The sequence below is a fragment of the Chiloscyllium plagiosum genome, chromosome 17, assembly GCF_004010195.1.
Source record: "Chiloscyllium plagiosum isolate BGI_BamShark_2017 chromosome 17, ASM401019v2, whole genome shotgun sequence".
Taxonomy (NCBI): Eukaryota; Metazoa; Chordata; class Chondrichthyes; order Orectolobiformes; family Hemiscylliidae; genus Chiloscyllium; species Chiloscyllium plagiosum.
Window position 1 is genome coordinate 39,804,972 of NC_057726.1, and position 13,429 is coordinate 39,818,400.

Sequence of the window (13,429 nt, forward strand, 5' to 3'; positions counted from 1 at the left end):
CACCCAAAGGAAAACACTAGACAGAGGCTGATGTTGGACAGTTGTTTTTCAGACTGGAGGCCTGTGACCAGTGGAGTGTCACAAAGATCGGTGCTGGGTCCTCTACTTTTTGTCATTTACATAAATGATTTGGATGCGAGCTTAAGAGGTACAGTTAGTAAGTTTGCAGATGACACCAAAGTTGGAGGTGTAGTGGACAGCGAAGAGGGTTACCTCAGATTACAACAGGATCTGGACCAGATGGGCCAATGGGCTGAGAAGTGGCAGATGGAGTTTAATTCAGATAAATGCAAGGTGCTGCATTTTGGGAAAGCAAATCTCAGCAGGACTTATCCACTTAATGGTAAGGTCCGAGGGAATGTTGCTAAACAAAGAGACCTTGGAGTGCCGGTTCATAGCTCCTTGAAAGTTGAGTCACAGATAGATAGGATAGTGAAGAAGGCGTTTCCTTTATTGGTCAGAGTATTGAGTACAGGAGTTGGGAGGTCATGTTGCGGCTGTACAGGACATTGGTTAGGCTACTGTTGGAATATTGCGTGCAATTCTGGTCTCCTTCCTATTGGAAAGGTGTTGTAAAACTTGAAAGGATTCAGAAAAGATTTACAAGGATGTTGCCATGGTTGGAGGATTTGAGCTATAGGGAGAGGCTGAACAGGCTGGGGCTGTTTTCCCTGGAACGTTGGAGACTGAGGGGTGACCTTATAGAGGTTTACAAAATTATGAGGGGCATGGATCGGATAAATAGGCAAAATCTTTTCCCTGGGGACAGGGAGTCCAGAACTAGAGGGCATAGGTTTAGGGTGAGAGGGGAAAGATATAAGAGAGATCTAACTTTTTCACGCAGAGGGTGGTGCGTGTATGGAATGAGCTGCTAGAGGAAGTGGTGGAGGCTGGTACAATTGCAACATTTAAGAGGCACTTGGATGGGTATATGAATAGGAAGTGTTTGGAGAGATATGGGCCAGGTGCTGGCAGGTGGGCCTCAATTGGGTTGGGATTACTAGTCGGCATGGACAGGTAGGAGCGAAGGGTCTGTTTCCATGCTGTACATCTCTATGACTCTATGACTTGCAGGACTACAGGGAAAGGATAAAGGAGTACAGTAAGCTAAATGGATCTTGCAAAGAGTTGGTACCAACTCCATGGGTTACCTATCCTCCTTCTCTGCTGTAACCATTCTATGATCCTAATCTATGAGCTTATGAATAATGAATGGGCTAAGATGCACATTTTACTTGTCAAGGCAATTAGCTACTTCCACGTAATATGTTTGGAACTGTTGGCCAGTTTCTATTCATTCATAAAATGAGGGCATTGCTGGCTAGACCAGCATGTATTCCCCATTTTTTATTACTCATGATAAGATGGTGCTAAACCACCTTCTTGAAACACTGCACTCCTTGAGGTGTGAGTCAAAGTATTTCATCCACTGACAATGAAGGACTAGTCATGCAGTTTCAAGTCACGATATTGTGTAGCCTGGAGGGAAATTTTGCAGAACGAGATTTAAACTGAAAGTGATAATAGCTTTGCTTTGCTACTTGGTGAATAGAAGCATTGAAAATCTCAAGACGAGATGGGGCATTGATACGTCTAGATCACCATCCATAATAATGAAATGTTTCATTTCAACTTCATTTATATACAACTTTGATCATAACTGTCCAAGGCATTTCACAGGAGTATTGCAAAAATAAGTTTGACACTAAGCCACAGAAGCTAATAAAGTAAATGAGACGTGGCTTAAGGAGCAAGAGGCTGAGAGGCGCTTATGCAGCTGAATGTATAGCAATTAAAATTGGCAACAGGCCAGAATTGGTCGAGCACAGAAACCCAATTAGAATGCTTCTAACATGAGATTGCAGGAAAGGTGGGTGCATTCTTTCAAAAGAAGCAGTAGGAAAAGTTATTAGAGACAGGACAGTAGTTTGCAAGGATATTAGAGTCAAATATAGTAGATTGATGGGGAATGATGAAGGTGAAAAAAGGAACCAATAACAATAGCAGCTGACATGTAGGCCAGGAAAGGAGGTTACATGATAAGCAGTTTATGAGAAGAACCAAGGGACTGAGGCGGCGAGATTCATGGATAAGATGAATTTGAACAGACTAAATTGTAAGATGGGAGAAAAATCAGAGAAAGTTATGAGTCCATGACTAGGGAAGGGAATAACCTTTTGGGAAGCTTATCCTAATGGATGAAGGGAAAGAAAACAGCATTGCAGTTGAATTAATTGTTTCAGTCTTGATGTCAAGGTTTATAAGCTTGTCACATTTGTTGGAGGTAAAGCTGGCGGAAACAGGAGAGAGGGATTTAAGAATGCAATTCATAATGGAAAACAGAAGCTGTGGGTTGTCTTTCCAAACTAGAATGATATTGAACAGTGAGCAGAACCTGATAGGGCATTACGTAGATGAGGCGATAAATAGTGAATTATCAACTGAAGCTTCATTGCTATTGTACGGCAGATTCTTGTTGAGATGTTGGGAGCATTGCCTTCCTAGAGAGCTAGCAAGAGATTCTCAGCGCCTCCTTGAGAAAGCCAGAGATGAAAAAAACTGCAGATGCTGGAATCCAATGTAGATAAGCAGGAGGCTGAAAGAACACAGCAAGCCAGGCAGCATCAGGAAGTGGAGAAGTCAATGTTTTGAATGTAACCCTTCTTCAGGACTGAGGGTGGGTGTGAAGGGAGTTGTAGATAAAGGGGGGAGAGGGGTTGGGGGAAGGTTTTGGGTGGGGAAAGGGACAGAATGGTGAGGTAGGGATAGGTGAACGTAGGTAGAGAGTTCGACCTGATTGGTCGATGGAGGAATGAACCCTTCCTTCCAGCTACCAACCAGATTCATTCCTCCCTGAAAATGTGTTCATTTTCAGGAATCCTGAAGAAGGGCTCATGCCCGAAACGTCGATTCTCCTGCTCCTTGGATGCTGCCTGACCTGCTGCGCTTTTCCAGCAACACATTTTCAGCTCTGATCTCCGGCATCTGCAGTCCTCCCTTTCTTCTAGAAGATTCATTCCTCCCACCAACCAACCAACTGAAATAGCTCCACAGAAACCGGTATCCTGTCACCATGTCACCCTTTATTTATATGTGAAGAGTCCTTGACATTGATCCAGCTCCCTCAGAGCCAGCTCTCAGAATGAACAGGATTTCTGACTCTCCTGTTCTTATCTGTCAGCCCAGGGCTCCCTGATTAGACCAGATTAACAGTCCCAATTGAGGAATTCATATGAAGCCCACCTGGCTGACCTTATTACAATCACTAACCAGACTGTGGAGAGAAATCAGAGTCGATGTTTCGGGTCCAGTGATCCTTCTTCAGAATGGTCTGAAGAAATACCTGAAATGTTAACTCTGATTTCTCTCCACAGATGCTGTCAGACCTAATGACGTTTTCCAGCAGTTCCTATTTTTGTTTCTGATTTCCAGCACTGCAGTTCTTTCAGTTTTTAAATCTAATTACATACCTTCCCGACTTTCAAACCCATCAACAGAAGTGAAAATTCCACCGTAATGTCAAAAAAATGTCAACCAAGTTTCATGCAGCAAGTTTATTCCTGATTTTATTTTTCTGAGCTGCATATATTTCCTCTAACTACAATAATGAATTTTAATTCTTCAATTGTCTTATTTCATCAGAATAGGTCAATATATCTGACAATTCTTCAAGATATTGATTCTGTATTAGAAGCATCTAAGTTTTTGTGTGAAACATTGTTTCATTTAAAAAATAAAATACATTGCTATTTTATCCAGCCATAAAGATCAAATGTAAAGCACTAAAGACAGTGGCCTAATATAGTATAAGAAGCTGGGAAGTTGTCTCAATATATGAGTTGTCTCACCGTTTTTCATTGGCTTCAATATTAGAGAGGCCGTATTAGCACAGAAATGACTATAAGTTTGTAAATGTGTCAATCTTTAATTTAAGGTATGAGAAATTGTACATCATTTGTTATGGCAGAATGTTAAACTGTTGATCATCTGAACTGTTAAATGGATTGCTCAAGTTGTACATATCAACTAATTTACAGAAAAAATAAAAATTATCATTGTGCATTTAATGTTATACTCTTTGTGTGATATGCCTTGATATGAATGAATAGATTTAGTTTCTTAGTAACAACGTAATGCAATCGTGATGTCTACCCTATGAAAACCTTGAATAATATAGCAATATTTTCTTTCATAAACAGCTCTTTCTGTTTTTATTGCAGACATTAATATCTGGTGCAGTCGTTGAACAGCTTGACTTCCTTCGGATAAGTGATGAGGAGGAGTATGGCCCAACTTCAATCCTTTTATCCAAATAACATATTGTATTTTTATTTGAAAATGTCTTTCCTTAACAGGATAAATTTGAGAAATCTGTTTTTCAGAATTCCACAGTTTGTAAGTTTTGAGGAGCTGGAATTTCCGAAACATTCAAAAGTAAAGCGGCAATCAAGTGTACCAAATCCTATGGACAACGAGCAACAACCTGAGATAAATTTGCATGACTGGATGTTTGCCCCCACAATGGAAATTCTGGAAAAGCTGTCTGTATGGAAATAAATTACATTTAATGCTCCACTAATACCTTTATTTTCCTCTTTGTCACATCAAAAATATAGTTTGTCTTCATATTGAAGTATATAGACAATTTATATTCATGCAAAATATTAGGAATTCTAAGACATACTGAGGATAGAGCTAGTGGATATCACACGCCATCTCTTTAATAGATTACTGTGCCCAATTCGTGCTGGTTCTCTATTTAATTATCATCAGATTTCAAAAGCCACCTTATTTTTTTTTAGTCATAATCCATTGTTGTCAACCCTTCCTCCTTTTTACTATTTAAAGCTGTTTGTAGATTTTTGTTACAATCATAAAAATTATGAGCAGGAGTAAGCCATTTGATCCCTTAAGCCTGTTCTGCTTTTCAGTAAGATAATGGTTGTTCTGATTGTGGCATCAACTCCACTTTCCTGTCCACCCCCGTACCCTTTGACTCCTTTGTCAATTAAGGATCTATCTAACTCAATCTTGAAAATATTCAATGACCTTGCCTCACTATTCTCCAGGAAGAAAGTTCCACAGCTTCACAGCCGTCTGGAAGAAGAGGTTTCTCCTCATCTCCATGTTCTTATTTTAAAACTACATCCCCCACAAGGGAAAACCTCTTCTCAGGATTATGTATATTTCATTAAAACAATCTCTGATTCATTTAAACTCCTGTGGACGTAGATCCACCATGTCCAATGAATTCTCATTCGATAGCATTACTCTCCTCAATCCTGGGAATCAGTTGAGTGAAAGTTCATCACATACTTTTTTATGCAATTATTTCATTTCTTAAATAATGAGACAAAAACTGTATACAATACTCCAGATGTGATCTGTCTAATGCTGTGTATAACTGTATCATGTTCCATTCCCTTGCAATAAACAAAGACATTCCATTTGCCTTCAAAATCGACCTTTCAATTTAGACAACACTTCTTTTCCTGCCAGAGTGGACAAGTTGACATTTTCCCACATTATCCTACATCTGCTAACTGTTTGCCTGTTCACTTAACCTATCTATATCCTTTTGCAGACTCCTTATGTTCTCTTAGCAACTTACTTTCCCACATATCTTTGTGCCATGAGTAAATTTAGCAACTCTGTACTCCGTTTCCTCATCAAGTCATTGATATATACTTGGAAATCTGAGTACACTACATTTACTGGTCTCAGTTTATCAACTCTTAGCTTTACATCTTCACAAAAATTCTTCAAAATTTGTGAAACAAAATTCCACTTTAACAAAACCTTCAAAGCATAAGCCATGTTGACTGCTTGATTATGATATGCTTTTCTAAATATGCTGCTACCACTTCCTTAAATGTGGATTCCAATAGTTTAGGATGTAAAATTTAGGTTAGATAGACAGCCTGTAATTCTTTGTTTCTGTCTTTCCCTAGCCTAGGTATTGCCACATTTGCAAATTTTTTCAAACCATCGGAACTGTTTTTTAGAAATTTGAGAAGATTGCAACCAATACAGCCGGTTCTTTTTGTTTCAAAGATATAGAGCTAGGAAATTCATTCATCTTTAATCCTATTAGTTTGTCTTGGGATTGTTTTTAAATTTATGACAATGTTTATTTTAAGTTCCTTCCTCTCATTTTGTTATGTTGGGTATTTACTACAACTACTACTACTACGTTGTCAGCAACGTATAGTCTGCAGCAATATGCTAATATAAACATGAGATCATGTGTTTATTCCCATTTATGTTGAATGACTTTCACATCTTTATCACTATTGTTAAAATCCAATTTGCCTAGTTTGATAAGAGGAAGCTCCATAGATACAAATCATTTAATACTAAATATTGTTACGTTTTTCAACATTAATATATTTGCAGTTTTGATTTAAATAACAAAGGGAATATTTACAAGTTTAATTAGTAACTTGATATAATAATAGAACTATAGTTAATACTTAAACATTTTAAAATGCAACATGTATCCTCTCTACATCTGTTAAATGTTTGTATTCATATTTGTTTCTATACATTTTCTGAGTAAACTGTTCAGAATGTACTCCAAGAAAGTATGTTAAAAATGTCAACATCATTAGATAATAAGGTATGCTACAGTTTCACTCCGATTCTAGATACAAACCCTGAAGTAAATTTCACTGTTGATTTTTTAAAAATATTTCAGTGAAACTAATATTGTCTACTGACCACTAGAAGTTTTTCTTTTGTATTTCTACATGTGTTTATTTAGGATGGCATCTCCCTTGTCAGCGAAGCTATACTCTTGAGTATTTTGCTGAAACGAGAAGGGTCTCATTTCATTACAGCAGAAGGTGGGTTTATTACATTGTCAAAGAGTGATGAAACTTTTTCTAAATGCGTAATTTCCAGTTCTTAACAAATTTGTCTTATTTATGTGTAATATATTCAAGGTTTGCCTAAAGATTTGCCTAGCTGATTGTCATAGTTGTGGTTATGTTTGCCGAACTGGGAAGTTGATTTGCAGACATTTCATCCCCCGTCTAGGTGGTATCCTCAGGGCTTTGGAGCATCCTCTGATAAGCTAAACAGGGGACAGCCAGAGAATTTCTAGAAGCATGGCACTCATTCATGGACCCCATCAACAAACACATAGACCTAGACCCAATATACTGGCCACTACAATGAACAACCGGAAGCAGCAGGAATGGAACCAAATAAATTCCAGAAGACGCAGTTAAGCAGCACTTCGCAAGAGGCTCCAAAACGCTGAAAATGTCACCTCGACAGGGGACGAAATGTCTGCAAATCAACTTCCCAGCTCGGCAAACAGTCCCACAACTACGACAATGTACAATCTAAATCTTACTCTTGAGTTTAAGTACTAATCCTGAAACTGTAGGCAAGAGTCCAACTATTGCATGGACTGCTTGGCTATCAGGTGTAGTGATGATTTATATTGGGGCCCATCTGGGAGTACTGTGAAAGAACTCATGGTGTGGCAGTACTGAAGAGAGAGGGTTAGGCCAGAGCCTGGAGAAAACATTGTCAGCAGGGGATCCAGCAAACACATGAGAATGAAAAGCAGGATTGGAAGCAAAATCAAAATTTCAACAAGGTGGGCATTTTAGGAAAAGAGGCTCATCAGGAGCCAGGAAACTAATGTTTTAAATGTAATTTTTACTGTCATGTTAATTTAAGCTTCAATTACTGCAGCTTTCAAATTCTAAAAAGGACGAATGCAGCACATGTAGTTGAAACCAAGGAAGATTGCATATTTACAGTTACTTTCATGAAAAGCAGTTTTTAAAATTCAGTTGCTATCCCATCTTCGTCTATAGTGTTGAAAAGCATTATGCTTGGAATTTTAAAGTAATTGCTCTATTCAGTGAAATAAAAAACACTGTTAATATGATTTGTTATTTCATGAAGCTTCCAGATATATGCCACTCTGTTGAGATTTTTATTGTTTTCACAGGCAAATTGTAGATTTTATTCAATTTTACAAAATGTAGAACTCAAAACTCTGCTTGATTGCATGGTAATTTATTTAGTCTCTCTTGATAGCTACTCCACAAATAACATTCCTCCAGTTTGCACATATTTATATAACATATGCCTAGAAGCATTTGGAATTAAATAATATTTTGAATAGACCCAGATAATGCTATGTCTAATTGTCCAATGTAAATGATGCACAGGATTGCAGCAGGCTGCTTATAATAAGCATTCCTTTGAAAAACATTATGTTTGACACATACAAGGAAACGTGTCCCTCTCTTCCATAGGACACATAGAGATCAAAACTCTAATCTTGGAAAATAGTGTTGGGAAGCTATAGCTCTTCTGGGTTTTATAAGTTTTGTTTCTTCTTTCACTTTGATTTATATAGTGCTCCTAAAATAGAAAAATGTCCCTAGATACTTCCCAGATGAAAAGAAAAATGGATAATGAGGCTTTAGAGTCATAGAGATGTAAAGCACGGAAACAAATCCTTCGGTCCAACTTGTCCATCCCAACCAGATTTCCTAACCTAATCTACTCACTTGGCCCATATCCCTCTAAACCCCTTCCTATTCATAAACCCATCCAGGTGCCTTTTAAATGTTGTAATTGTACCAGCCTCCACCACTTTGTCTGGCAGCTCAATCCATACACGCACCACCCTCTGCGTGAAAAAGTTGCCCCTTAGGTTCTTTTTATATCTTTCCATTCTCACCCTAAACCGATGCCCTCTAATTCTGGACTCACCCACCCCAGGGAAAGTACCTTGTCTGTTTACTCAATCCACGCCCCTCATGACTTTATAAACCTCTATAAGGCCACCCCTCAGCCTCCAACACTCCAGGGAAAACAGCCCCAGTCTATTCAGCCTCTTGCTATAGCGGAAAGTTGGGAGAGGAAATTAAAGTTTGGTCCCAGAGTTGGATTTTAAGGAAGACCTAAAGAATGTAGACTGAATTACAGGATTTGGGAGTGAGATACCTAAACTCTCTGTTCATTAATAGAGCATCAGCAGGTTGCAAAGACTGCTGTAGTTCATATATGTCTCCGGACTCATGTTGGAAAAGGACTATAAGGACTATAACTTGTGTACTATATAGACACTTCTTTTATTCTCATTCTGGACTTTTAAACCCTATATTCCCATGTTAATTTTTATTTAATTATTTCAATTCTGTGACAACAGTTAAAGTATCTGTACCTAAGATGGTGCTGCAAAGCGCCATGACAAACTTTTCACTGCACTCAATTGAGTGTACGTGACAATGAAGATTATTCAATGTTGAAAAACTGTATATTTTTATTATTTTTCTGTACAGAAATAACAATGACAGTTTTCTGTAAGCTTGTGCTGATTTACAGTTGTTTTACACTCAATTTCCACTCTAATTTGTCAAAATATTGAATTCATACCAGTTATTAGGGTAAGGTCAGTAAAACATCTAGTTACAACTGAGATAGCAAAATGAAGCACCAAAGGAATGTGACAAATTTTTCAAGGAGCATTCCATTTTTTTTTTGTAATATCATCAGGGAATTAATTTTTCCTTTGCATTGTGGTGAAATTCATTCTTGAAAATCGTAGATTCTGGTTGTATATTTCTTGCTTCATTTTATCTTTTTCTGACCTTTGTAGCCTTGATGATGTTCAGCTGTGGATGGCAATGAACAGAGACCATCATTCTGTTGGTTTTAGAAACAATGATGCTGCTCAATTGCACAATTTAGGTTAAAATAGAAAATTGTAGAAACATTGTCGATTTTAACCTTTACAATTCCTTTGATGTGCAGTTATCAATCAACATAACAAATTATCATTCAGAGTTACAAAAGGATGCATTATTAAAATGACACATGTATAATTTGGAGCACAGTATGGGATTATACAATGCAATTAGATGCATACCAGAGAGACATGAAACCAGACACTGTTAAAAAAACACTTCTGTTTCCATGGCTTCATTATTGTACAAAAGACCAGCAGGAAGGAAAAATTCAGAAAGAAAATCACTCTCGTTATTGTTAGAGTAATAGTAGTTTTCTGTGCACTGGTTCAAATACAATTTATTTCAAACCAATAGTTTTTTTTGTGTAGAGGAAAATGATTTGCTCCGCAGTACTTGCATATTGCTGATTTTAGTTATAAATTGAAAACACATGTCTTTATCATGTTTCCTCCTTATAAGTCAATCTGGTGTTGTATTGTTTTTAATACTTGCCATAACTTCTAATGTTGTATGAGGTATTAATCCATAAAATGTTGGAATAGCTCAAGTCACAGCAAGCGAAACGTTTGACCTGTTCCTCACCTTTTTAACTTGTTTTTAATTACAATTTGTTTGAAATGGAAATCGACAATGGTCCATTACTTTAATGGCACATATGGAACTTAAATAGTTTTTGTAACCAATAGTGTATTGCCTTAACCAAAAGGTTTAGGGATACAGAAAGAAATAGAGGAACAACAGGAAAGGAAACCAGATAAATTATAGTTAAATTGGATACAAATTCAGAAAGGGAGTGCACATTATCTCTACTACCCTCAGAGTATGATCATAGAACTTCTGAATTATACCTGAATTATATCTTAACAGAGATGTTTAAAATAACCATTGTTTGTAAAACATGTTGAAAGTATACTCAAAGTTACTATCTTAATAAACATGGCAGCCAGTTTAAAGTATCAAATTCGCATGACCAGTACTAAGATATACAATCAAATTATTAATTTTTTGCTGTAGAGGTCATAGTGAGCAAAATCTTATAGGGGCCTGAATGACTTGAGCTATGTTGAGAATTCAGGTAGAATTACGTGAGAAGTTTGACAACGCTTATCTTTATGTTGGGAACACCTCATTGCATATATCATGCATCTGCCAGCTGTCGAGGTGAGTTTTGCACTAGACAGCACAAGTTACCAATTAAGAGGGATTATTACTTGTTAACTACCCTAATAGTGGCTTATTGCACGTCATTCACATGCAACTTCCTTTCTTACCAACTGCACAGATAAAATTAGATGCCAAGAATTCTTAACATGAAAGTCAGAGCTGGTACCTGGTGGTTGCAGCTCACTGCTTACTCCAGAAGGACATACATGCTGGAAATGGTCTCAACATCTCAGGGCACGTGCCATGGCCATTGGCCACATGCACTTCATGTCCACACACATTGGGATTTGACATGTGCCACCCTCCAAGAAATCACAAGAACATCACTGATGCACTTACAGTAAGCTTCTGCACTTCAAAGCAGCACTGACAACAATCATAATAATGCTGCAGCATGGACACTGTACTCAGGCACACATACTCAGCTCGTGGACTGCACCAGGCTATGTCACGAGACTCTTTGCTTGCTGTCAGAGCACTGGCCTGCTCTGTGCCTCCCTGAATGCTCAAAGCATCCCAGCCTTGCCTTGCTTTTCCTTGCCTTGTCCCCTCAGCCTGAGTTATCAAGCTTACACAATTGCTGTATTGCCGTAGGGATTAGAGACCCCAATCCAGATTTGTTTGTCATGGTTGTGAGCAGTCTTCCAATCAAGGAAGGTAGTCTGTGGTCAGGTGCTCCAAATATAATAAGTCAAAGGCAGTCTCCACATCAGTTCAGGGGTTTGGACTCAGTTAGTTAAACACTCAGGATGGTCAGTGTCAAGATTCTCTCCACATGATGGATGAGGAGCCAAATGTTGGGGAGCCCACCAGCCATCTTGAATCTTTCTGCTTAACTGTGGGCTGCTTTCCTCCTGATATGAGATAGAGACAAGTATTAAGTGAGATGAAAGTGGGTGCATGGCTGTTACGTTTAGTGCAGGTGGGGGGGGTGCACTGATTGAGTATATTGCGCAGAGGACATGTATGGTGAGTGGTGTTGTGGGATTGGGGTGCTGTCAACAAGCGAGTGAAGATGTTGCAGGCAATTGTGAGCTTGTGTTTTGTGGGAGGTTGATAAATTATCAGAGATATTGTGAGTAAGGTGCATAGAGAAATGGGGGCACTTGAGCTGACAGAGTGGAGAAGGATATCCCAGCAGTAGTGAGTTGTTCCTGACACAATGCATGGTGAAATGGGGCTAAAACTGGAATAGAGGGATGCTATGGGCCGGGGAAGGTAGTTAATCCGGCGAGTTTGCTAAGACGGGACAAGAGATCTTACTAGACTTATGATGAGAAGCCCTCCAAAACGTTTGATGCATTTGACTCTTAGCTGAGAAAATGTAAGACAAGACAGTTTATAATATGGAAAAAAGACTATTTACCTCATTTGATCTATGCTTTTGTATGAGTTCCGTAACAAAATTCATACAGCCATATCCTTCTATTTCTTTGCTGGTGTTTCTGTTAAGATATAATTCTATGATTGTGCTCTGAGGGTAGCAGAGATAATATGCACTGCCCCTTGTGCTGAAATCACGAAAACATCAGGAATGCTATGTTTATTCATCCTTTTTAAAAGTGTTGATTTAACTATGGAAGCTTTTTGTACTTGGTACATATATGACATTGTTGCTCATTATAGGCGATCATTTCTTTTGTTTTAGTCCTGTATGATTAGCCTTAAAACTAAGTATAGCTATCTATACTTAAAGTGGTTTGTAGTTTAATCAGTGTTTCTGACAAATAATACTCATACTTGAGTGTCAGCCGTTCTAATTGGATCACAATATAAATTAATTATTAATATCAAGCTTTCACATTTACAATAACTGTCAATGCATGTGGCTGTTGGTAAGATTCATATAAGAGTTGAATCGGTCGATTATGTGATCTGCATTCCTGTAACAATGTATTAATAGTAGGGGGTTTACCAAAGTGCAATTCTTGTATTCATTATAATGTTTTAATGGATGAAAAATAATTTGCTAGCACTGTTCTATGTTTGCACTTCCACATATATGCAAGACTGTGCTGAGTTCAAAGTTATTTTATGTGGAAATAGCTTAATTTTAGAAAATTCATGAAACATCGCACCTGAATTCCAAATTGGTTTTCCTTTCAGCAGTTTTGATTTTATTCCTTTAAATTATCTAAGTTTTTTTTCAAGTTAAACTGTGCATCCTATTAAAAATGGTGTTATGTTTTCAGGAACTGTTGTAGATCGTTTGGAAAGAGTTTATCAACGTTCAGGCAGAAAGAAACACTGGTCTGTATAGTCCTGTTTGTTTTCCTGTATTTCTCTATGTATTACTGTGTGTCAAATTTCCATGATTGACATTTCAGATATTTAAAATAAGAATGCTTATTGTATTATTTGAATCATGGAACATACAGTAGAGATTGATCAATCAACCTAGAAAGCCTTTGCTGGAATTAATTGTATGTTGCAGCACCATTAATCTAGGACTGTATATTGCTTAACCCACTTTCTTTCCAATTATTGTCTTATATTCATCATATTTATCAAATATTTATCTATTTCACTTTTAAGTTTCTGTC

At 37.7% G+C, this 13,429-nt stretch overlaps 1 protein-coding gene across 3 annotated transcripts in view; it reads left to right on the forward strand.

Annotated features, from left to right (window-relative positions):
* Nucleotides 1-13,429, forward strand: part of phkb (phosphorylase kinase, beta) — a 263,395-nt gene that overhangs the window by 205,941 nt on the left and 44,025 nt on the right. For all 3 annotated transcript variants that reach the window (XM_043706917.1, XM_043706918.1, XM_043706919.1), the window contains exons 22-25: nt 4,221-4,282; nt 4,383-4,545; nt 6,764-6,845; nt 13,079-13,136. In XM_043706917.1, coding sequence (XP_043562852.1) covers nt 4,221-4,282; nt 4,383-4,545; nt 6,764-6,845; nt 13,079-13,136 — 365 coding nt within the window. The remainder of the gene's footprint in view (nt 1-4,220; nt 4,283-4,382; nt 4,546-6,763; nt 6,846-13,078; nt 13,137-13,429) is intronic.